The sequence below is a fragment of the Mustela nivalis genome, assembly GCF_964662115.1.
Source record: "Mustela nivalis genome assembly, chromosome: 6".
NCBI classification, from domain to species: domain Eukaryota; kingdom Metazoa; phylum Chordata; class Mammalia; order Carnivora; family Mustelidae; genus Mustela; species Mustela nivalis.
The window spans coordinates 151,456,410-151,477,382 of record NC_139025.1 but is presented as its reverse complement, the minus strand read 5'-3'; the positions used below and the strand labels follow the sequence as shown (position 1 = coordinate 151,477,382).

The 20,973-nt window shown below is 48.6% G+C and overlaps 1 protein-coding gene across 2 annotated transcripts; it reads right to left on the bottom strand.

Annotated features, from left to right (window-relative positions):
• Positions 1-490: 490 nt before the first annotated feature.
• ZSCAN2 (zinc finger and SCAN domain containing 2) lies at positions 491-20,952 on the bottom strand. 2 transcript variants are annotated; one of them, XM_082736163.1, is made up of 3 exons: positions 20,766-20,952; positions 18,325-18,835; positions 491-3,264 (listed from the first exon to the last, which is right to left on the bottom strand). In XM_082736163.1, exons 2-3 carry the CDS (start codon positions 18,725-18,727, stop codon positions 1,823-1,825), a joined length of 1,845 nt encoding a protein of 614 aa, XP_082592289.1. In that variant the 5' UTR covers positions 18,728-18,835; positions 20,766-20,952; the 3' UTR covers positions 491-1,822. The 2 variants fall into 2 exon arrangements, with proteins under 2 accessions (XP_082592289.1, XP_082592288.1); XM_082736162.1 differs by having other exon boundaries at positions 18,325-18,831; positions 20,766-20,891.
• Positions 20,953-20,973: the final 21 nt, after the last annotated feature.

The following is a 20,973-nucleotide window of genomic DNA, read 5'->3' as shown; positions in this document are numbered from 1 at the left end:
GATTTCTTGTTCATCACCTTTCCCTAGTACCTAGCACAGTGATGGTACTTAAGTCCTCAGTGTTTGCCAAATGGAAGTGAAGGAATGGGATTAATGATGGGGATCTCACAGCCTTCCCGTGGTTTGGTTTAACCACCATCACTGCTGAGCTTAGAAATGTCCTTCTTGTATCTAATCTAGTTGATTCTGGATAGAGATGATTCCCAATGACATTCTTAGGTGGCCACCTGGCTCCTTAGCCAAAGCTGCCACAGCTGCCACTCCAAGTCTTGGTTGACAGACTGAATGAATGCACAGTTGGCAAAGGACAGTGGACAGATGTGTGCACAGGTCAAGCACATAGGTCTTGGTTCACCAAAGGTGTGTTCTTTAAAGCCACTGATTTTTACTCCTTGAAGGTCTTGGACCACTTTCAGCCTATGGCAAGAGGTGAGTGGGTAGGAAGTGAGGTGTGGGTTGGTTAACAGTCAAGTTCACATTGAAAGGCAGATGCAGGAAAAGAATGGGACTCTATTTTATTAGGAAATATTGAGCGTCCATTCTATAAGAACCAAGGCCCATTGTGAGCACAGGCTCTATGCACTAGAGGAGGTGGTTTCATATTTCCCAGAAACACCTTCTCCGTTCTCTTCTTCCTTCCAAACACCTTGACCTGCTATCATCCCCTGGTCTTTATGGTTTCAAGGCTCAAGGACCCAAGAACAAAGCCCTGGTAGCATCCCACGATCAAGGATGACACCTGTAGGACAACTTCTATTTCAAGCTCAGATCTGTCCAGAGGACAGATTCTGTCCCCAGAATCAAGACTTCCTTAAAAATATGAAAGTATACAAAAGCTACCAGACAGAATTCTAGACTTGCTCATATAAAATAAAAACGAGAACAGGGGAATGACAAGTGCATAGAGAGATGATTTGGGGGCTAGTATCTGTGGGGGTGAGGACACAAGCCAACCCTGAAGGGTGCAGGACTGTTTCACCCTCAGAGAACCCACCACCCACCAGCAGGTGGCTGGCGGTCCCTGATTTCCCATTCAAAAAACAAAACCCCACAAAAACTAGTGCATTCCCCTGGCATCCAACTTACCATAGGACAGTAAGCAGAGACACAAGCAAAGGTGTGAGTCTCCTCAGTTTCTACCCTCCCTGGTGGGTGCTGTTCAACTCTTATCAGTGGAAAGGCTACGGGGACACTGGTTCCAGGCCATACTCCCTCCAGTCTCTGGGTCCCTGACACTTTCTACAAATAGAGAAGGGCTTTACCTTCCTCTGGATGACTGAGTTGGAAAAATCCATCTACCTTGACCTTTGATTTGAGAATCAAAGCCCAGGACACAAGGCCAGGGAAAGCTGCTTCTGACCTAACAGCCTGGCATGGCAGGAGCTGCTGGTGAAGGCACCTTAGCCTGACCAAGGGGCAGCAGAACTACCAGACCGCACCTGTCATTTTCCAGTATTTCTGAGGCCTCAGCCTGGGCTGTGGGCCATGCTGTCTTCTGTCCCCCAAGAGAAACACTCCCCCTGTGCTACCAAAGGGGAAACTGAGGCCCGGAGGACCAGGAGAGAGGAAGCCAGTCGCGTGTCATGCAACAAAACGGAAAGAGACCCAACTCTGCGGCTTTCAGTTCCCCTCCTCTGCTCTGGGGGTGTGACTCCACGCTCTAAGATGGCAGCAAATACTAGAATCGGGGATGAGCGAGGGTGAGATTCTGGCCCATGTCCCTAGAGACCTCTTGGGAAGAATGGCTTTCCTGGAGGGATGTCACCATTTGGGGGCATCATGGCTGGGCCCTGATCGCCCTCTCCATTGGCTCTCAGCCAGCTCAGTAGGCTTTGTCTTTGGCGTGCGTTCTCTGGTGAGTGATGAAGTTAGAGCTGTTGCTAAAGCCCTTGCCACACTCAGGGCACTTGTAGGGCCTCTCCCCCGTGTGGATGCGCTGGTGGATGATGAGGACAGAGTTCCAGCTGAAGCCCTTACCACACTCGGGGCAGCGGTAGGGCTTGTCCCCCAAGTGGGCGCGCTGGTGCATGACCAGGATGGAGCCCCGGCTGAAGCTCTTGCCGCACATTAGGCACTGGTAGGGCTTCTCGCCAGTGTGCGTCCGCTGATGCACCCCGAGCTGCGAGCGCTGGCTGAAGCCCTTGCCACACTCAGTGCACTTGTATGGCTTCTCGCCGGTGTGAACTCGCTGGTGCTTGAGGAGGTTGGAGCTCCAGCTGAAGCTCTCCCCGCACGTCAGGCACTCATAGGGCTTCTCGCCAGTGTGCGTGCCCTGGTGCGCGATGAGGCTGGAACTCTGGCTGAAGCTCTTGCCACACTCGCCGCACTTGTAGGGCTTCTCCAGCAGATGTGTGCGGCGGTGTGTGGCCAGGTTGGAGCTGCGGCTGAAGCTCTTGCCGCACTCACCGCACTGGTAGGGCTTTTCGCCAGTGTGTGTCCTCCGGTGTGTGATGAGCGCTGAGCTCTGGCTGAACCTCTGCCCGCACTCAGCGCACTTGTAGGGCTTCTCGCCTGTGTGAATCCGCTGGTGCCGGATCAGGTTGGAGTTATAGCTGAAGCTCTCCCCACACTCCTTGCACTCGTACGGCTTTTCGCCTGTGTGGATGCCCTGGTGTGTGTTAAGGCTGGACCGGTTGCCGAAGCTCTTTCCACACTCGGGGCATGAGTAGGGCTTCTCACCCGTGTGGGTTCGCTGGTGGGCAATAAGATTGGGGCTCCTGCTGAAACTCTTGCCACACTCGGCACACTGGAAGGGCTTTTCTCCTGTGTGGATCCTCTGGTGGGTGATGAGGTTTGCACTCCGGCTAAAGCTTTTCCCACAGTCTCTGCATTTGTAAGGTTTCTCCCCCGTGTGGGTGGTTTGGTGTCTGCTGAAGTTGGAACCATCGCTAAAGCTTTTCCCGCATTCATTGCATTTGTAATATTTCTCTCCCGTGTGGGTCCGCTCATGGGTGATCAGGTGGGATTTCCGGCTGAAGGTTTTCCCACACTGGGGACACTCGTAGGGCTTCTCACCCAGATAGGTGCCCTGAAGGCCGATGAGCTGCCCGACTTCCCTGCCCTGTGTGGGCACCTCCCTGTGGTCCCCACTCGGGGCATTCCTCTGTGGCCCCCTGGAGCCACAGTCTCTCTCAGAGTCACTTTCCCAGTCGGATTGCGGAATGCCTTCCCCTTCTGGCATTTCTGAGAACATCTCATGTGGCTCGGCGTCCTCAAATAGATCCTGACTGGAGTTCTCCCCATTGTCACTCTGGATCTCAAAATCTGAAACAATGAAGAAACACATGATTTATACTCAATTTCCTGTAATGATGAGAGAAGGAAAGGAAACCTGAGTGAAATATTTAAAAAATTAAACTAATGAAAATTAAGAAGCTAAAGGATCCTCAAAACTTTTTAAAAAACAGATTCATTTCCTTCTTCGTGCTTATCTAGTTGTCAGAACTTATTCCCTCTCGGTGATCACCCAGAATTTCTAAGTCTTAAAGATTTGGGTTTTAGGTCTGTACCTGTTTCTCCATTGGGAAGTGAAGTCAGGTGGGAATCTAAAAATCCTACTCAATGGAAAGCAACAGGGTACACAGTGACCCCCAATACTCACCATGGCAGGTGCTCAATTAAATTTGGAGAATGAATGAAGGTGTTTTTCATTGGTACCAGAGAAAGTTCCCTAAAGCTCAGTCTCCTTTCAAAAAGAGCAAATTTAATAATTTCACCCATTATGGTATATCCTGTGTTTATAATCTTATTAGATTATAATAAGTAAGACACAAACAAATGATGACAGGGCCCCTGCAACAAGGACTCAAGGTGTCTATACGATGACAAGTGGGCAGTTAGAAGAGCCTTAAAATGTATCTGTAGTAGGAGCTTACAGTTGGACCTCCCATCAGTAATATAAAATACCTACCAGCCAGAAACTTGTAAAATTCTGCTGCCCAACACTTTTCAAATATTTTGGTGGAAGAAATCAGGAGGGGGCACCCAAGTGGCTCAGTTAAGTATCTGCCTTTAGCTTGGATTGTGATCTCAGGGTCCTGAGATTGAGTCCCTCATTGGGCTCCCTGTTCAGCAGGGAGTCGGCTTCTCCCTCGCCCTCTGATCCTCCCTTTGCTTGTGCTTTCTTGCACACTATCTCTCTCAAATAAATAAATGGAATCTTAAAAAAAAAAAAAAAAGAAGTAGGAAGAAAGAAAGAAATCAGGAGGGCATATTGCTGACAACATATGTGTCTCCTTCCTTCACTGAGAGACCCTGAATTTTATTCCAGGATCCAGCCGTGGAGAGCGGTGAGCCTGGACCTCACTGTTCTGAGGCCCATAGAAACTGAGCCACATGTTGATTTCATGGCTCTGGCCAACAGTCACGAACAGTCTGAGAAGTGTCATCAGAAATTAATGGCTGTCAGGAATGTTAACATTGCCAGGGAGTTGTCGGCAACACTGTTTATGCCACACAATGTCCTCTTGATGAACAAGAAGGAAATTTCCCTCTCACCGACATTCCCAACAGCATTGCTGTTCTGAGCCAGATGTGTTTGCCTCACGGCTCCAGTTGTGGTGCCCTCTCTGCCTTGCCTCCTTGGAAGCTTGGAGCCACACGCTCAGAGAGAATACTGGATGTCTGTACAGCCCAGGTTCTTTCATTTTTCCCCTCCCAGTATTTCATTTTCTGCTATAATTTCCTTGTGCTTGCTCCCTCCCTCCCTCCCCCTTCCTTCCTTCTTCCCTCTCTCCCTCCCGCCTCCCTCCTTCTTTGGCTAATCTTTCCTTTATTATTTCAGTTTTAGTGTATGTGTTGCAAGCGAGCACCCTTATGCTCTCTTTCTGTAAGTTGTCTTCACTTCTTTTTTTGGAATTCTGTAGGGTGTACAGAAATAAATCAATGATTTCTTGATCAGGATGACGGCCTGATTATTCCTAGCACCTAACATCAGACCTCCAGAGAAAGCACATCCATCCAGAACAGGAGAGACAATTAGTAAAATAATTACACGAGGTCCTAGTGACATTCCCATCACTGAAGTTAATAGTTTATTTAAAGTTGGATGGTCGATTCAGTGATTACTAGTTTCTGTAGGTAAAGGTAAATTTCTGTAGGTGCACAAGATAAACACTGACACACCCTCAGGCAAGCCCTGGGTTCTAGTTATCTATCGGTCCACAGCAGATTGTATTTAACCATACAAGTAGGCCTGTGATTCCACTTCATGCCCAGTAACACACACGCTGCTGGTGATCTGTGGCTCCAGGTGTCCATCCAGGGGACAGATACAGGCACAAGGGGCACAGTGCATGCCCCCACATGGCCAGGACCCAGAGTCCTGCACTTCTACAACCTCCTGCAACAGGGTTTTGCAAGTTTCTAGCACAGAGGTCGGCTCGCACCCCTCTTCTACAGGGTCCTTCAGGCAGAGGCCCTGATTTATTTTCTGCAAGCGAATACTACCAAAAACATTTCTTAAAGTGACCAGTAGGGGCACCTGGGTGGATCAGTCCATTGAGCCTCTGACAGTTGGTTTCAGCTCAGGTCTGATCTCAGAGTTGTAAGATCGAACTCCAGGTCTTGGGCTCTGAGCTCGGCGGGAAGTCTGCTTAAGTTCCTCTCTTTCTTTCTTTCTGTCCCTCCCCCTGCTTACTCTGCACTCTCTCTCAGATAAATAAATCTTTTTTTTTTTTTTTAAGAAAGCAGCCTTTTAAAAAATTTTATTTTTTATTTATAGATTTTATTTATTTATTTGACAGAGAGAGACAGAGAGAGAGAGGGAGCACAAGCAAGGAGCGTGGGAGAGGGAGAAGCAGACTTCCTGCTGAGCACAGAGCCCGATGTGGGCTCAATCCCAGGATCCTGGGATCATCACCTGAGCCAAAGGCAGATGCTCAATGACTGAGCCACCCAGATGCCTCAATAAATCATTTTTTATCATTAAAAAAAATGACTTAGATGGGACGCCTGGGTGGCTCAGTTGGTTAAGCAGCTGCCTTCGGCTCAGGTCATGATCCCAGGGTCCTGGGATCGAGTCCCACATCGGGCTCCTTGCTCGGCAGAGAGCCTGCTTCTCCCTCTGCCTCTGCCTGCCTCTCTGTCTGCCTGTGCTCGCTCGCTCTCTCCCCTCTGTCTCTGACAAATAAATAAAATCTTTAAAAAAAAAAAAAAGACTTAGAAATTGTTCTCTTCAGAACAGGGACATTATCTGATAAGGTTTTCCACTGCCTTGAAATCAGAAGAACTGGTTGGTAAGTTCTGGAATGAACTCAGAAGCAACAGGGAAAACAAACAAAAACTCAAACTGCATAAGCAGTGAGATTAGGAGGAAGATTAATTTGCAGACACCAAAATACATACAAGGGCTTCCAGAAACCGCTGAGATAGGGCAGAGGCCAATGAGGCAGGAAGTGAAGAGAACGAGTGTGGAAAGTGATGTGGGGGGAGGGGCATGGGGCTAGAACTGAGGGGCAGCTGACCTCAAAAAGTTCAGGTGGAGGGGCGCCTGGGTGGCTCAGTTTGTTGAGCATCTGACTCTTTATCTTAGCTCAGGTCTTGATCTCATAAGTTCAAGCCCCGCCTTGGGCTCTACACTGGGCGTGGAGCTTATTTAATTAAAAAAAAAAAAGGATATTTAAAAAGCTGAGGCAGAAAATCACTTCCTGAAGGTAAGGGAGTCTCCCTCAAGAGCACCAGGGCATTCAGGAACTGAGGCCAAAAGGGCTGGCTTCTCCGGTTCAGAGAAGCACAGGAGGTGCTTCTACAGCCAGAATCCCCCAGACGACCACCCTCTACAGGAAGCTTTGTTTCTGTAAAGCAGAGAGGAGAGAGCCTTTGACCCTCACACATTAGTCATGGCAATTATGACTGAGAAGGTGACATTTTTCATGCATTAAAATCAAAATAAACAAGGGGCTCCTGTGTGGCTCAGTCAGAGTAGCCTCTGACTCTTGGTGGCAGCTCAGGTCACAAGATCAAGCCCCACCTCAGGCTCCCCCCTTAGCTGGGAGTCTCCTTAAGAATTCTCTCTCTCCCTCTGCCCCCCTCCTCCCTGTGTACATTTCTCTGGAAAAAAAAAAATAGGAAAAACAACAACAACAAAAAGGGAGAAATAAACATTAAGAGAAACAACCGCTTCCAGGAAGGAAGACCCCACAGTAAAAGTTGGAAGAGACAGGGAGACAGCAGGAAAAGATGGAGTGGGATATGGCAGGATGAGGAAAAGCAGAGGAAATCCCGAGACCAGAGCGCAGGAGGAGGAGTGCAAAGGAGGATAGGTACGCTGGCAAGCAGAAAGGGAAAAGGAGGACCGAGAAGAGCACGGAAAGAAAGCAGAATGAGGAGGACAAAGGGATTAACGAGAAGGATGGAAAGAGAAGTTGGACTAAAGGAGAGTCCATCTACACATAACTGGAGTTCTCAAACAGGGGAGCTAGACCAAAGGAGCAGAACAAACATGAACGTAGGAAGCTACAAGGACCCTGGGAAGGTGCATTGTGTTAGGGAGACTACTCCAGAGGTTAGTGATGAGATGGGACATGAGGCAAAAGGCTCGAATCACTTATGTGGGGCAAGAGAACCACCTGGGCTCAGGCTTCTCTATAGTGACTTTCACATCTGCAGACACAAGGCAGACAAGAAAAGAAAGGGGATGCCCAGGATTTTGTGTTCAACAAAAACATCCTTAAAGTATCACGTTGGCAGGTAAACAACTTTGAATATGCACAAATTCTCAGAATATGGTTCCTATGAGCCCTTTGAGAGGGAACTACTAGGAAGTGAGCTTCAGTCCACCACGAGATGAAGGGAACTTGAGCAAACAAGCTGGGGATGAGCACATTAGCTCACCAGATACACCAGATACACCAGTCTGGATACACCAGACTTCAGAACGAAGTCTCAAATGCCTGTGGCCATTACAATGAGAAGAGAATGTGGCGGCTACCCAGCAATATAGAAATGGTACTCTAGCCAAATCTGGGGTTGAGAGAAGGTCGGACAGAGGATATGTTCACTGACTGATATATGTTCATGGATTGCCTCCCTAACCCTAACCTCAAAGTGTACCATTTAAAATTGGCAACTCACGCACCCAAAGTGCATGCAAGTGTCTCCCAGAGCAAAAATCAACCTTAAGGAGCACCTGGCTGGCTCTGGTGGTAGAGCATGAAACTCTTGACCTCGGGGTCATGAGTTTGAGCCCCACATTGGGTATAGAGACAACTAAAAAAAACCAAAACAAACAAACAAAAAACTTTAAAATGTTAAGACAGGATTACTGACTGAGACCAGGGGGTGGGGAGGAGAGGGGCTATCTTTGTCAGATGTTCAAACATACTTCACATCTCAGGAACGAAAACACTGATAGACAGTAAGACCAGAGAAACAACACAAACACTCTAGAAACAGACTCAGTAGTCATGTGAATTCAGAACTGAACACAGGTGGCACACGGATAGACAGATGAGCAGAAGAAACAAGAATTTAATGACGCTGGGGCACCTGGGTGGCTCAGTGGGTTAAACCTCTGCCTTTGGCTCAGGTCATGATTTCAGGGTCCTGGGATCAAGCCCCTCATCGGGCTCTCTGCTCAGCAGGGAGCCTGCTTCCCTCTCTTTCTCTCTGCCTGTCACTCTGCCTATTTGCGATCTCTCTCTCTGTCAAATAAATAAATAAAATCTTTAAAAAAAAAAAAAAGATTTTTTTTTTTAAAGAATTTTTTTTTTCACTAGAACTTGAACGTCTGACAAGGGCAGCCTCTCAAATCCACAGAAAAAAGGCACAACATTCAATCAATGTTCAATAAATGATGCTGGACCGACTGGTGAGGCCAAATGGAAAAAAATCTGAAGTTGGAGCCCATACTGGGAAAAATCCAAATTGGTCAAAGATTTAAATGTAAACAAAAACAGCATCCCAACTATTAGATAGAAATATGAGACTTCTTTTTTTTTTTTTTTAAGATTTTTATTTATTTATTTGACAGAGAGAGATCACAAGTAGGCAGAGAGGCAGGCAGAGAGAGAGGAGGAAGCAGGCTCCATGCTGAGCAGAGAGCCCGATGCGGGACTCGATCCCAGGACCCTGAGATCATGACCTGAGCCGAAGGCAGTGGCTTAACCCACTGAGCCACCCAGGCGCCCGAAATATGAGACTTCTAATTGTAAAGCCTTTCGATGTGATACTTAGTTTTTGTGATTATTTTCTACCACCTCACTGCAGAGAATCCAGACCCAATAACCCCCCTGCCCTGTCAGTGGCTTAAGGACCAGCCGAACCTTCTTTTATTAGACAAAGAAACAAGACTGCATCGGGCTCTGCACGGAGTCTGCTTGAAATTCTCTCTCCCTCTATCCCTCCTGCTCATGCTCTCTCAAATAAGTAAATCTTCAGAAATGCATCCTTGAAATAGACTTAAAAGAATATATGATTCTTGGGCTGCCTATGTGGCTCAGTTCGTTGGGCATAGAACTCTTGGCTTTCACTTGCATCATGATCTCAGGGTCTTGGGATCAAGCCCTACTTGGCCTCTGTACTCAGTGTGGACTCTGCTTGAGATTCTGTCTCTCCCTCTCTCCCTCTCCCCCACCCCACTCTTGATGTGGTGTCTCTCTCTCTCTCTCTCAAAATAAATGAGTAAATCTTAAATATATATATAGGTATGTACACACACATATATACATATATGTGTGTGTATGTATGTGTGTGTGTGTGTGTGTATATATATATGACTCTCCCCTTGTTCATTGCTGGTGGGAATGCAAAATGGTGCAGCCACTATGGAAAACAGTATGGTGGCTCCTCCAAAAATTAAACACAGAATTATCATATGATCTAATAATTCCACAGCTGGGTCCACATCCAAAAGAACTGAAAGCAGGGACTCAAACAGGTTTTCTTACATCCATGTTCCTGCATTATTCATAATAACCAAATGCTAAAAAACCAAAGGTCTATCAACAATGAATGAATGGAATATTATTCAGCCTTAAAATGGAATGAAATTCTGACCTATGGTTCAACATGGATGAACCTTGAGGACATTATGCTAAGTGAAAGAATAAGCCAGCCATAAAAGGATAAATATTGTATGATTCCTCCATATGAGGTACCTAGAGTGGTCATATTTATCATAGTGAGAGAAATTAGAATGGTGGGTGCCAGGGGCTACAAGGGAGGGAGGGAGGAATGGGGAGTTCTATACTGGGCACAGAGTTTCAGTTTGAGAAAAGGAAACAGTGCTGAAGATGGATGGTGGTGGTGGTCATACAACAATATGAATATATTTAATGCCTGTGAACTGTACACATAAAAATGATTAAAATTGGGATGCCTGGGTCGCTCAGGCGTTACATGTCTGCCTTCAGCTCAGGTCATGATCCCGGGGTCCTGGGATCAGGCCCCACTTTGGGCTCCCTGCTCCGTGGGGAGCCTGCTTCTCCCTCTCCTACTCCCCTGCCTATGTTCCCTCTCTCGCTGTCTTTCTCTGTCAAATAACGAATAAAATCTTTTTTTAAAAAATGGCAAATTTTATGTCATGTAAATTTTATCACGGTCAGAAGAGAATAATACATGGCTCATAATTTTAGGTACTCTATCAAATTTAAAATAGATGGCATTACCTACTAACTCTGAAATAAGTTTTAGAAGATTAAATAAATGCTCAGAAAGGCAGAGACTTCCCAGAAACACTCTATTAAATTTCCGATGGTTCAGTAGGCAAAAGAATTAATGAGTACTTCCCTGATCAGTCGTAAGGTGGAACATGTGGTTTCATAAAGTTATAATTCACTTTTCTACATTTCTAAATTGCCCATTCATATCTTTTATCTTTCATTCCACTGCACTGACTTTTCTTAGGGACTACAGAAGCTCTTATAGATCAAGGACTTTTTATTGCTGTTTTTAAAGATTTGTTTATTTATTTACTTACTTGGTTAAAGATTTTATATATTTGTCAGAGAGAAAGAGAGCGCACATAAGCAGGGGTAGAGGCAGAGGGAGAGGGAGAAGCAGACTCCCCACTGAGCAGGGAGCCTGATGCAGGACTCAGTCCCAGGACCCCAAGATCAGGACCTGAGCAGGAGGCAGATGCTTAACAAACTGAGCCACCCAGACGTCCCAAGATTTACTTATTTTAGAGAGAGAGCGTGTGTAACCTTGGGGGGTTGGATGGGGGTGGAGGGGAGGAAAGGGACCGGAGGGGAAGGGGAAGCAGACTCCCTGCTGAGCAGGGAGCCTGACACCGGGGCCTCCATCCCAGGACCCTGAGATCATGACCTAGGCCACCCAGGCGCCCCCAGATCAACGGTGTTTGACTGTTATCTGCTGTTTGCAGATTTTGTTGTAAATATTCCCTTCCATTTGGTGTATTGTCTTTTAACTTTGTTCACGGTACCTTTTTTATAGAAAGGACTTTTCTGTTTTCCTGAGTCCAATCCAGCTTTGAAGATCGCTGTCTTGCTTAAGAAGTCCTTCACTGCAAGATTATAAACACATTCTCCTACATGTTATTCCAGGTCTTTTAGAGTCGAGCTCTATAATCTACTGGAAATTTGTCACTTGTAAGGCAGAGATCTAGTTCTGTGTAAGTTAAGAAGTAAGGGTCCAATGTTCGTATTTTAGAAATAGTGAGACCACTGTCCAAAGGCCATTCACTGAACCTGTTGCTGAATTGCCTTAGGCCCTCTTCCTTCCTTCCCTTCTGGGTTAGTAAACAAAAGCCACAGTCAGGCTGAGGCTAAAGCAGTGGTGGTTGGACCTTCCGCCCCCGCCCTCCACCTCCACAGGGGACTCACTCGCACATCCATACGGCTGCTCTCAGGGCTGTGTGTACCCCCCTGCCCGGCCAGACCCCTCCTCTTCCTCACTCACTGGAAAGCATATCATGATGAGTGTGAGGAAAACGGATATCAGTGGGGAGATAAACCTGAATTTACTGTGATTGATTTAGAAAAATGAACTAAATAGTCGCAGACTCTGGCACGTTGGTGTGGGTTAGACTCCAAATTCTGGTGAAGCCCACCTGATTCGGATACACCACAGTGTCTCAATGCCATAGTCAGAGCCATGGGTCTGAAGTACAGGTGTGATTCTCACCCAGCTTCCTCCCGGGCAGGGTTCTCCCCATCAGGGCGCTCTGGTGCCTGAGGGGCTGGGAGCACTGTTCCCCATGCACTTGGGCTGCCTGAGAGATTGGCCTCTGATAACAACGGCAGTGGGCTCTGTTATCGGTTTAAATGAATGATTGCCAAACATTCTACAGTTAGAACATTACATCCCTCTCAGAGCTCTGTAAGGTCTACACTGCAAATATTCCAGTGACTTATAGGTGATTTTTGTTTTGAAACTGAGAATCATAGCTTTAAAAAGATAAACACCTCTCCAAACCCCCCCCCAACACTCTCTGTTCCCTGTCTTGTTATGAAAAATGCATGCACTTGCTCATTGTTAGCAAGAAGGGAGCATTTCTGGGGCAGCAAAGGCAGGCTAGGTAACCTGTTGCCTGTGCTTGCCCAAAGCCAGGTGGGGCTACGGATGCCTGGGGAGGTCAGCTGTGACTCTGGGGCTCAGCTGTTGGATAAGAGGAGGTTTGAAGTTAACAATGTCCACTCCCCTCTAGGCTAGAGCAGTGCTTCTCACACTTCAAAGTGCAGGCGAATCACCCAGAGATTTTGCTGAATGCAGATTCTGCTTCCTGTGGGTTGGGGTGAGACTAAGCGTGCTTTCCAAACAAGCTGCAGGTGACCTCGCCACCACTGGTCCACGGACCACACTTTGAGTAACAAGGCTCTAAGCGGTGGTTTTGACACTTGGCTGCGGCTTAGGGCCATCTGGGAATTTTCAAAATTTCCTTGCCTGGGCCACACCCCATGCCAGTGGAACCAGAAAATCAGAATCCCTAGGAGTGGGACCCTGAGTGATTCTGATGTGTGGCCAAATTTGAGAACCAAAGGTCTAGCGCAGCAGCTCGCTAACTGGAGACTAAATCAGGACCACCTGGAGGGCTTGGTAAACCACAGGGTAGGGGGCCCCAAGCCCAAAGTTTCTGGTGCAGTAGGTGTGGGGTGGGGCCCAGGAAGTTCATTTCTGACACAAGTGCAGAGGATGCTGATGCTGTGGGCTCAGGGACCACACACGGCACCGAGGGTCATGGATTTACACAGCAGGGTTCATCCACTTTGAGCCCAAGAATTTCCCCTTTGTTCCCCTCTGACATCAGCAGTTTCTTTCTTGGGAGGTGGAGCTTCTGTGAGATCAAATCTGTATGTCAGGAGAGGAGCATTTCGCCTTTCCCCTGATGTTGCCCCCACACTGGTGTGGGGGTGGGGGGTCCGGGGAAGGCCACTGGGGCCTCTGACTCCTCCCATCTGCAGGCTCTAGCGCTACCTTTCTGCTCGCCGCTTACAGAAAGGTGCACAAACCCTGGGCAGAGCAATCAGACAACAGTCCAGACGCAAGCTGTCTTAGCTCTACAGTGACCATAGTTTCTGAACCCCAAACTGAGCCATACAATTTGAGAAACGATTTCCGGCCTCTGGCTGCTGACGGATAGAGGAGTCTGGGGTAAGGCCTGGCCACCCACAATTGAACTGAGACACTCTGATGATCCGCAAGGACAAGTATTTCATATTCAGGATTACCCTGGACAATCTGGGTTGTCATTCACCAAACTGCCAGGAAAATAGAAGAAAAGGAAGTGTTCTGAGTTTAGGTTGGGACTTTCTAACAAGTAGTAGAGATAACCGGTGCTTTTCATAAATGGTCTTTCAGTGGGTCTGTGAACCGCAGACTGAAAACACAGCCTCCAGGCAAAAACTGCAGGGGTCAATCTCACATCAACCGAAAACCCTCTTCCCTGGAGAGACAGGCATCAGGACCAGTGATGCCCTCCTGAGGCCTGCAATCGCTGCCCTTCCCTGGTTCACTTGCTCCATCCTGTATTAATGTGCAGGTGCGTGGCCAGCTTCCCCGCACAAAAGGCACATGTCCTCCCTGGGGGTGTGGCTTCTCCATACCCAGGGTTTCCACTCACAACTTGTCCCACGCAAGGAAATGCCCTTGGTCTCCTGCATGATTCCTGCACTTTAGATGGACAACATCCGGTCAGAGAGGCCACCTTCTAGTTTGTACTCAGGCCAGACAGGGAGGGATGTCCTTGAGCCTTTGGAATTTGAGGAATGGGAGTAGCACAAGCCTCTGTCCTCGAAACATGTTTTATGAATAAATATCTTTGCGGCGCCTGGCCGGCTCAGTCGGAAGGGGACGGGACTGACTCAATCTCGGGATTATGAGTTCAAACCTCGTATTGTGGGTAGAGATTACAAAAAAAAAATAAAAAATTTTTAAATATCTCTATTAATAGCATAAACATGATAGTATTCACTGGGTTGGCTGAACAAAGCATTCAGGTGGCACTTCTAAGAATGAAGACGCCAGGGGTGCCTGGGTGGCTCAGTGGGTTAAGCCGCTGCCTTCGGCTCGGGTCATGACCTTGGGGTCCTGGGCTCGAGTCCCATGTCGGGCTCTCTGCTCAGCAGGGAGCCTGCTTCTCTCTCTCTCTGCCTGCCTCTCTGCCTACTTGTGATCTCTCTGTCAAATAAATAAATAAATAAATCTTAAAAAAAAAAAAAAAAAAAAAGAATGAAGACACCAGAGACTGAGAACAAGGGCTCTGTTGCCGGACTGAGCTGTCCAGGCTGCCCTCTGGTCTGAGCCTCCCCCCAGGTCTGCAGCCTCATCTCTCCTGCTTTCCAGAGTTGGCCATGGCCAGGCTGTGTTCTGCCAAATGTGGCCTTGACCCCATTTTGTTTTAAAACAAAAGCTTAGCATGGCTTTCTCAAGGAAAAGGCCTGGAACAAAGAAGCGATCCTTCTGCCTCCTTCATGGACTGTGCTAGCAAGGAGCCTCTCTATCCCTGCCAGTGGGCAGGAAGGGTTCGTGTGTTTGCGCCAGGTACTGAGCTCCCACAGTGTGGGGGGCTCTGTGCGCGGTGCTGGGAGAGAAGAAAGGAAAGAAAGAAGAAAACGGGTTCCATGCCTTCTTGGATTTTAGAAGTTGCTAGAACAAATGAGATAGCTATTCATATAAATAGAAAACAAGATGGAACATAATCAAAAGCTAAAGGACAAGGAGAATCCAAAAGCTCTAGGGCAGATGGCTTTGGGGAGAGGGGCTTAGAGGTGCTCCCAGGAGGCTGGGGCTGGCAACAGGGAAGGGAGACCAGAAGCCAGAAGTAAGGATGGCTTTCTGGAGTGGGTCTCTAAGGGCATAGACTCAGGACATCCAGGATTTTATCAGATGGGGATGGGATAGAGCCATGCCCACTCAACACTTCAGAGCACAGATGCACACTAGAAAGCATAGGCTTTGCTCAAGGCACAGCAAGATCTGGTCTGAATGGAGCCAGGGCAACAGCGGGAGGACCATGGGCAGCTGCAGGGCAGTTCGGGGCGGTCACACAAGGCCCCAGTTCCAAGCAGAATAAGGAGCTCATGCTTGATTTGGAGACACCAGGAAACTCAGGAAGATTTCTAAGCCGCTCAGGTAGAAGGGGGCAGAGGCCCTGGAGGGGGAAGAGACTGGACCGCTGGCAGAGCTCTGGGCAGAAACACCATGTGTGGGGATGAACACGTTCTTGGAACACACTCAAAAGGACATATGAGCTTTACCATTTAAACCAGCAGCACAGGTCCCATCTTCATGGCAATTTTAAGAACCTTGAAAGGTGAGTACCCAGAGGTGCCTGTTAATCAAATATTAAATAACCACTGTCCAAACAGGCATTGAAATGTCCAGTGCTGGCTAAGTGCGTCCAAAGGTCCCGAGCTAGAGGAACAGAACAAAGGTTAAGTGGTTTACATGGAACAAATGTTTGAGGGGATGAAGACAGTGCACAGGTTCCTCCGAGTAATCACGGGGAAGATCAGGAGACTCGTTGGTTAGGCGAGTGGAAACCGACAAAGCCAAGCTCAAGCCAGAGGACTAACAAACCCACAGCCAGCCGGGAGGAGAGGGCCTGCTCAGACCTGAAGCTCTGCTTCACGACTTCCCCAACAAAACAACAACCCCAGGGGGTGCCTGGGTGGCTCAGTCAGTTAAGTGTCCAACTCGGGTTTTGGCTCAGGTCATGATCTCACGGGTCCTGGGATCAAGCCCTGAATTGGGCTCTGTGCTCAAGCAAGGAGCCTGCTTGAGATTCTCTCTCTCCGCCCCTCCCTGACGCATGTTCGCTTGCTCTCTCTCAAATAAATAAATCTTTGAAAAAAAAATAAAAATAAACAACAACCCGAAAGGTCACTCCTCTGCCCTCAACCCCTTTGGCCTCTCCACAGTATCTGGCTAAAGACTTTGAAGTTCCTTACAAACTTGTCACATTCATCACCAGGCAAGTAATTTAAGTTTTTAGGACAGGATAAGAGATTTCTGTTTTCTTTTGAATAGGAAGAGTAAAGTGAAGGGGCCAAAGAAAACCAGGAACTTTGCTTCAAATAAAACCTACCAAACACATGTGGAAGCAAACAGACCAGATTTTGAATCCCGGCTCCACCACCTCCCATCAAGGGTGTGACCTTGAGTAAGGACTTGACCTTGCTGAGTTTTCATTTCCTCATCTGTAAAATGACAGCTCCCCCCTCCGCCCCCAGGACTGATAGTGAGCCGGACATGTGAGGAGGCAGGGCTGGGCTCACAGGAGGCCATCAACGTCAGTCCCTTCCTCCAAAAGCCAGCTTGACTCCTCTACCTCCCATGTCCCCAGGCTTGGTCACAGCCTCTGCTCCCAAACCTCCTCCTTTCCTGCCTCCTCTTCCCAGTCTTCCGAATCCTCCAGACAGATGCCTCTGAGTTAGACAGCTTTGTCTTAGTCCTCGCTTGCAATGCCCTATGGGAACTATCACTTTGTACCACAGACGGGATAAAATGCTTAAGAAGGTGCACCATGTCCTCAGACCCATGGGCTCAAATCCTGGTTCAGCCTCATACTAGCTCAGCGATCTTCAGGGAGTCACTTAACTCCCAAGATGGTGAAATGTCCGTCAGTTTTGCATAGTGGTTGCTAGGAACAAGGCCCGGACCAGAAAGGGACCTGCAAATGTCAGCTAGTGTCACTGCTGGTTCTTCTTACCTGTGTCCAGTGTCCTCTTCTTCTCCTGCTGTCCCCGCCTCTGCCCAACCCCTCTCCCAGCTGCCTGATGTCTAGGCAGCTTCCTGACTGCTCTCCTGCCACTGGCCTCTCCCTACTTGAATCAAACCTACATCCTGTTGCCAAATTCCACTTCCTCCCATGCCCCTTGGGCTCTAGTTCAAGAACCTGCTGAGGCCAACGACATTCAGTTCAAGCCCCCACCCACCCTTCCCCCAAACTCCACATCTCACCACTTCCTAAAAACACACTTTCTACTCCAACCAGCCAGCCTCCCTTCCTGTCACCTGAATCAGTGAGCTTCGTGCGGCCCCTCCCCACCCCCACCTTTCTTCTCAGCTGCCAAACCCTCCCTGCTGCCCTGAACCTCTGCAAACCCCACTCTGGCCTATAACCTCGTGCTCAAGCTCCACGTGCTCTCTGACCTCTCCCGGCCTCTCCCCTCCTATCTCTGCACTTCTGCGGCTCTCATCAGTGCCCAGGCAGCCATCATCCGTGGGTCCTGAAGCAGCCCCAGGGACACGGGCAGATGCGAAGGAAACATCTGGTAGTCAAGGGAGTCCGGTCTACAACTGAAGACCAGAATAGAGACAGAGGAGTTAAGTGGCGTGCCAGGATCCCAGAATATATCAGTAACGCAGGAGACACGGACGGTAACCGTGGCAAAGAGCTCACGTTGTAAACGACTCAAAAGCTTAGGATGATTTTATACCATAGCAAGTTCCTAGTCACTAGCTGGTGTACTCGTCGCTGATCTCGGTTTCATAAGAATAAACACTTAAAAAGTAGGATTATCTGGTTTTTCAAATTGCTGGAACTTCAAATATTTGGATGTTTATTGCACAATCAAGGGAGGGTGCCAGGGGACGGTTTATATGGTCTTCAGTCCCCCTCCCCATAACCTCTATCAGCTTCCCAACCACTCTGAATAAACAAAGAAGTAAACACTGTGCTTATTACGCAAATATAGCTCCAAGAATAGTCCTATAAGGCTCTCCTATACTGAGACTCTGGAACCACCACTGCATACGAGGGCATTAGAAAGGGTGAGCATGTCCTGGTTGCCTGCAGCAGCAGCAGCAGGACAGGCTGTCCCCACCTCCGTCCTGGATACCACCCTCTCCTTGTCCACAAACACCACACTCCTCCATGGTGGGGGATGCTCCCGCCCTCCTCCATGGGGCCCAGCATCTTACCGCCTTCCTGAAGGGTCTGGGTCAAGTCCTCCACCAGGGCCACGGCCTCCTCACTGGTTTCGGGACGATGCTCTTGCAGCCAGGCCTGAATTTCCCTTGGTAGCACGGTCAGCATCTGTTCCTTGGTGTGCACTTCCGGCCTCAGCCAGCGCCGACAGAGCTCTCGGAGGCGGCCAAGTGCACCCTGCGGCCCTCCGGCGGCCTCCCCGTGGGGGCTACCCTTGCCAGCACTCTGGGGAAAGGTCTCTGACTCAGGGCCATCTTCCTGCAATATAGCTTCCTGCACCCAAGAGTCGTCCTCCAGGATCATGGTGGTGACCTCCTCCTGTTCGTCTTCCTCTTGAGGCACCTGGACCAAGGGGCTCAGGGAGCTGGTTACTCTCGGCCCCTCTGCAGCCATCATTCACCTTCCCAGGGGGATCGCCCAGGCCTCTAACCTTGAACCTCAATCTTCTAGAGCGAGGCTCACGGAGGAGACACCTCCTGCCTCAAATTTCAACAAGTAGTCTGGCTGGAAAATGAGAAAGAGAACCACAATCAATAAGTAGACTGTCCTACAATGATCTCACTCACAGGAGCCCAGGTCAGGCCACCAAGTGAGTCTTACATCCGCCAATCAACACAAGTTTCCTGTCCCTCTTAAAGGAAAAATGGCTTACTCCTAAAAACCTCTCTGTGGCAAAGGAAGTCAAGAAGAATCACAAGCACAAAAAAATTCACAAATTTTCTTTCCAAAAGAATGAGTATCAGAAATTCAGAGTCCTCCTAAGGACGAAGGACTGAGTTATTCTGCCCTAAATCAGTTCAGAGTGAGTGACCTTGACCTAACATACAACTCAGTCCCTTAACTTCATTGACCATTTAATAGGTAGAGATAATAATACCCATCCTTATCTTCTGGGGACATCTTTAGGATTAGCAATGGATCAGGTGTCAAGATACTTTGAGCCTCACTTCAAGGAAGGCAGTATCTTTTTTTTTTAAAGATTTTATTTATTTATTTGATAGACAGAAATCACAAGTAGGCAGAGAGGCAGGCAGAGAGAGAGGGGGACCCACTGAGCCACCCAGGAAGGCAGTATCTTAACTGCATTCTTACCATAGGAGTATGAAGTTTTAAAATATTCATGCTCTTCAATGCAGCCTTGGCCCCCTCGGGAATTTATCTTTAAAAATAACCATCTTTGGGGGCGCCTGGGTGGCTCAGTGGTTTAAAGTCTCTGCCTTCAGCTCAGGTCATGATCCCAGGGTTCTGGAATCAAGCCCTGCATCCGGCTCTCTGCACAGCAGGGAGCCTGCTTCCCCCACCCCCCTTCCCTCTCTGCCTGTGATCTCTGTCAAATAAATAAATAAAATCTTTAAAAAAAAAAACCCATCTTTGAAGAAAAATTTACTTGCAAGTCAACAACCATAGCCTTGTTTCTAAATGCAAAAAAAAATTTTTTTAATTGACATTTTAAAAACCAGCAGCAGAGGAATGGTTAATGAATTATGCCACATTCATACAGTAAACTGTACTTAAAACTATGCTGATTTAATCATGGCTACCTTTGGGGGGGTACTGACTGAGAAGGGGCTCAGAGAAGCGTTTGGGGTGCTGGAAATGTTCTGTATCTTGATTTAATGAGGGTTGCACAAAGCATACGTTTGAAATTTAAGATCTGTGCATTCTGCTGCATGTAGTTTTAAGTATTTTTTTAATTCTGCTGATAAATATTATTAACCATTAATAATCTGAGATAATCTTCATAAACATGAAAATTAGCGATAAAAACAAACCTAGCTAAACACAAACACCACAGTATGATCCCAAATCCGTTTAAAAATGAACACAGCAGTGAAATTACTATTTAAAATACAGACTATAAAAGCAATGAAAACTCATGTTTTAAAAATCACTACCACATCACAAAAACTCAGATACCCCCCCCTTTTTTTTTAAATGGGGCGGGGGAGGGCAGAGAAGGAGGAAAAAACAGAAGAAAGCAAATCTAATGGGAACCCCGAAGCTCTCAATGTGTATTTATCGAAGGGCTGTGAGAGGCACAGGTATAACAGAAGTCCGGATTGGGAGCCCGGGAAAACTGCTCTGGGTCAGCTCATTCGCTGTCTGCCCCGGGGCAAGACACGCCCCCTCGGAAGCTCAGTTTCCCCATCTGTAAGCGACCAGCTGGGCGGGACGCCGTCCAGCGTGGCTTCCAGTCCCAACCCCGCGCCCCTGGCTGGATGTGCAGGAAGCTCACCAGCCCAGAGCAAGGTCCGGGTGCGTTCGCCGAGCCGACCGGGCGCGTCAACCCGGGGGCCCCGGCCCGCGGCCGCAGACAGAGCCCCCGACACCCCTCCCCCAGCAGGGCTGCCCGCACTGGCTCCAGGCCCGTTATTCCCTCGCCGCGGGCTACCCCCCGGCCCGCGCCGCTCCAGGCCCGTCTCTCCGGGCTCACCTCTCGGGAGACCGGGTCGGGCTTCCGCAGCCACTCCGCGCGCCAAAGCGCCCCCGGGCACGGCCCGGCCCCTCCGGACTCTCCGCGGCTCAAGCCCGAGGGGCACCGAGAACAATGGACGGGAGAGGCCCGCCCCCCGCCGCGCTCATTGGCCGCCGAGAACGCCCCCTGGAAACCCTGCTCTCCTACTGGCGAACCCGGCCCCCAG

What these genes read in the sequence shown, in the direction of transcription:
- ZSCAN2 (XM_082736163.1), bottom strand. Translation starts at nt 18,727, where the DNA reads ATGATGGCTGCAGAGGGGCCGAGAGTAACCAGCTCCCTGAGCCCCTTG. An exon ending in CCAGACCCTTCAGGAAGGCG is followed by an intron (nt 3,265 to 18,324) that starts GTAAGATGCTGG and finishes TCATTGTTTCAG; the next exon opens with ATTTTGAGATCCAGAGTGAC.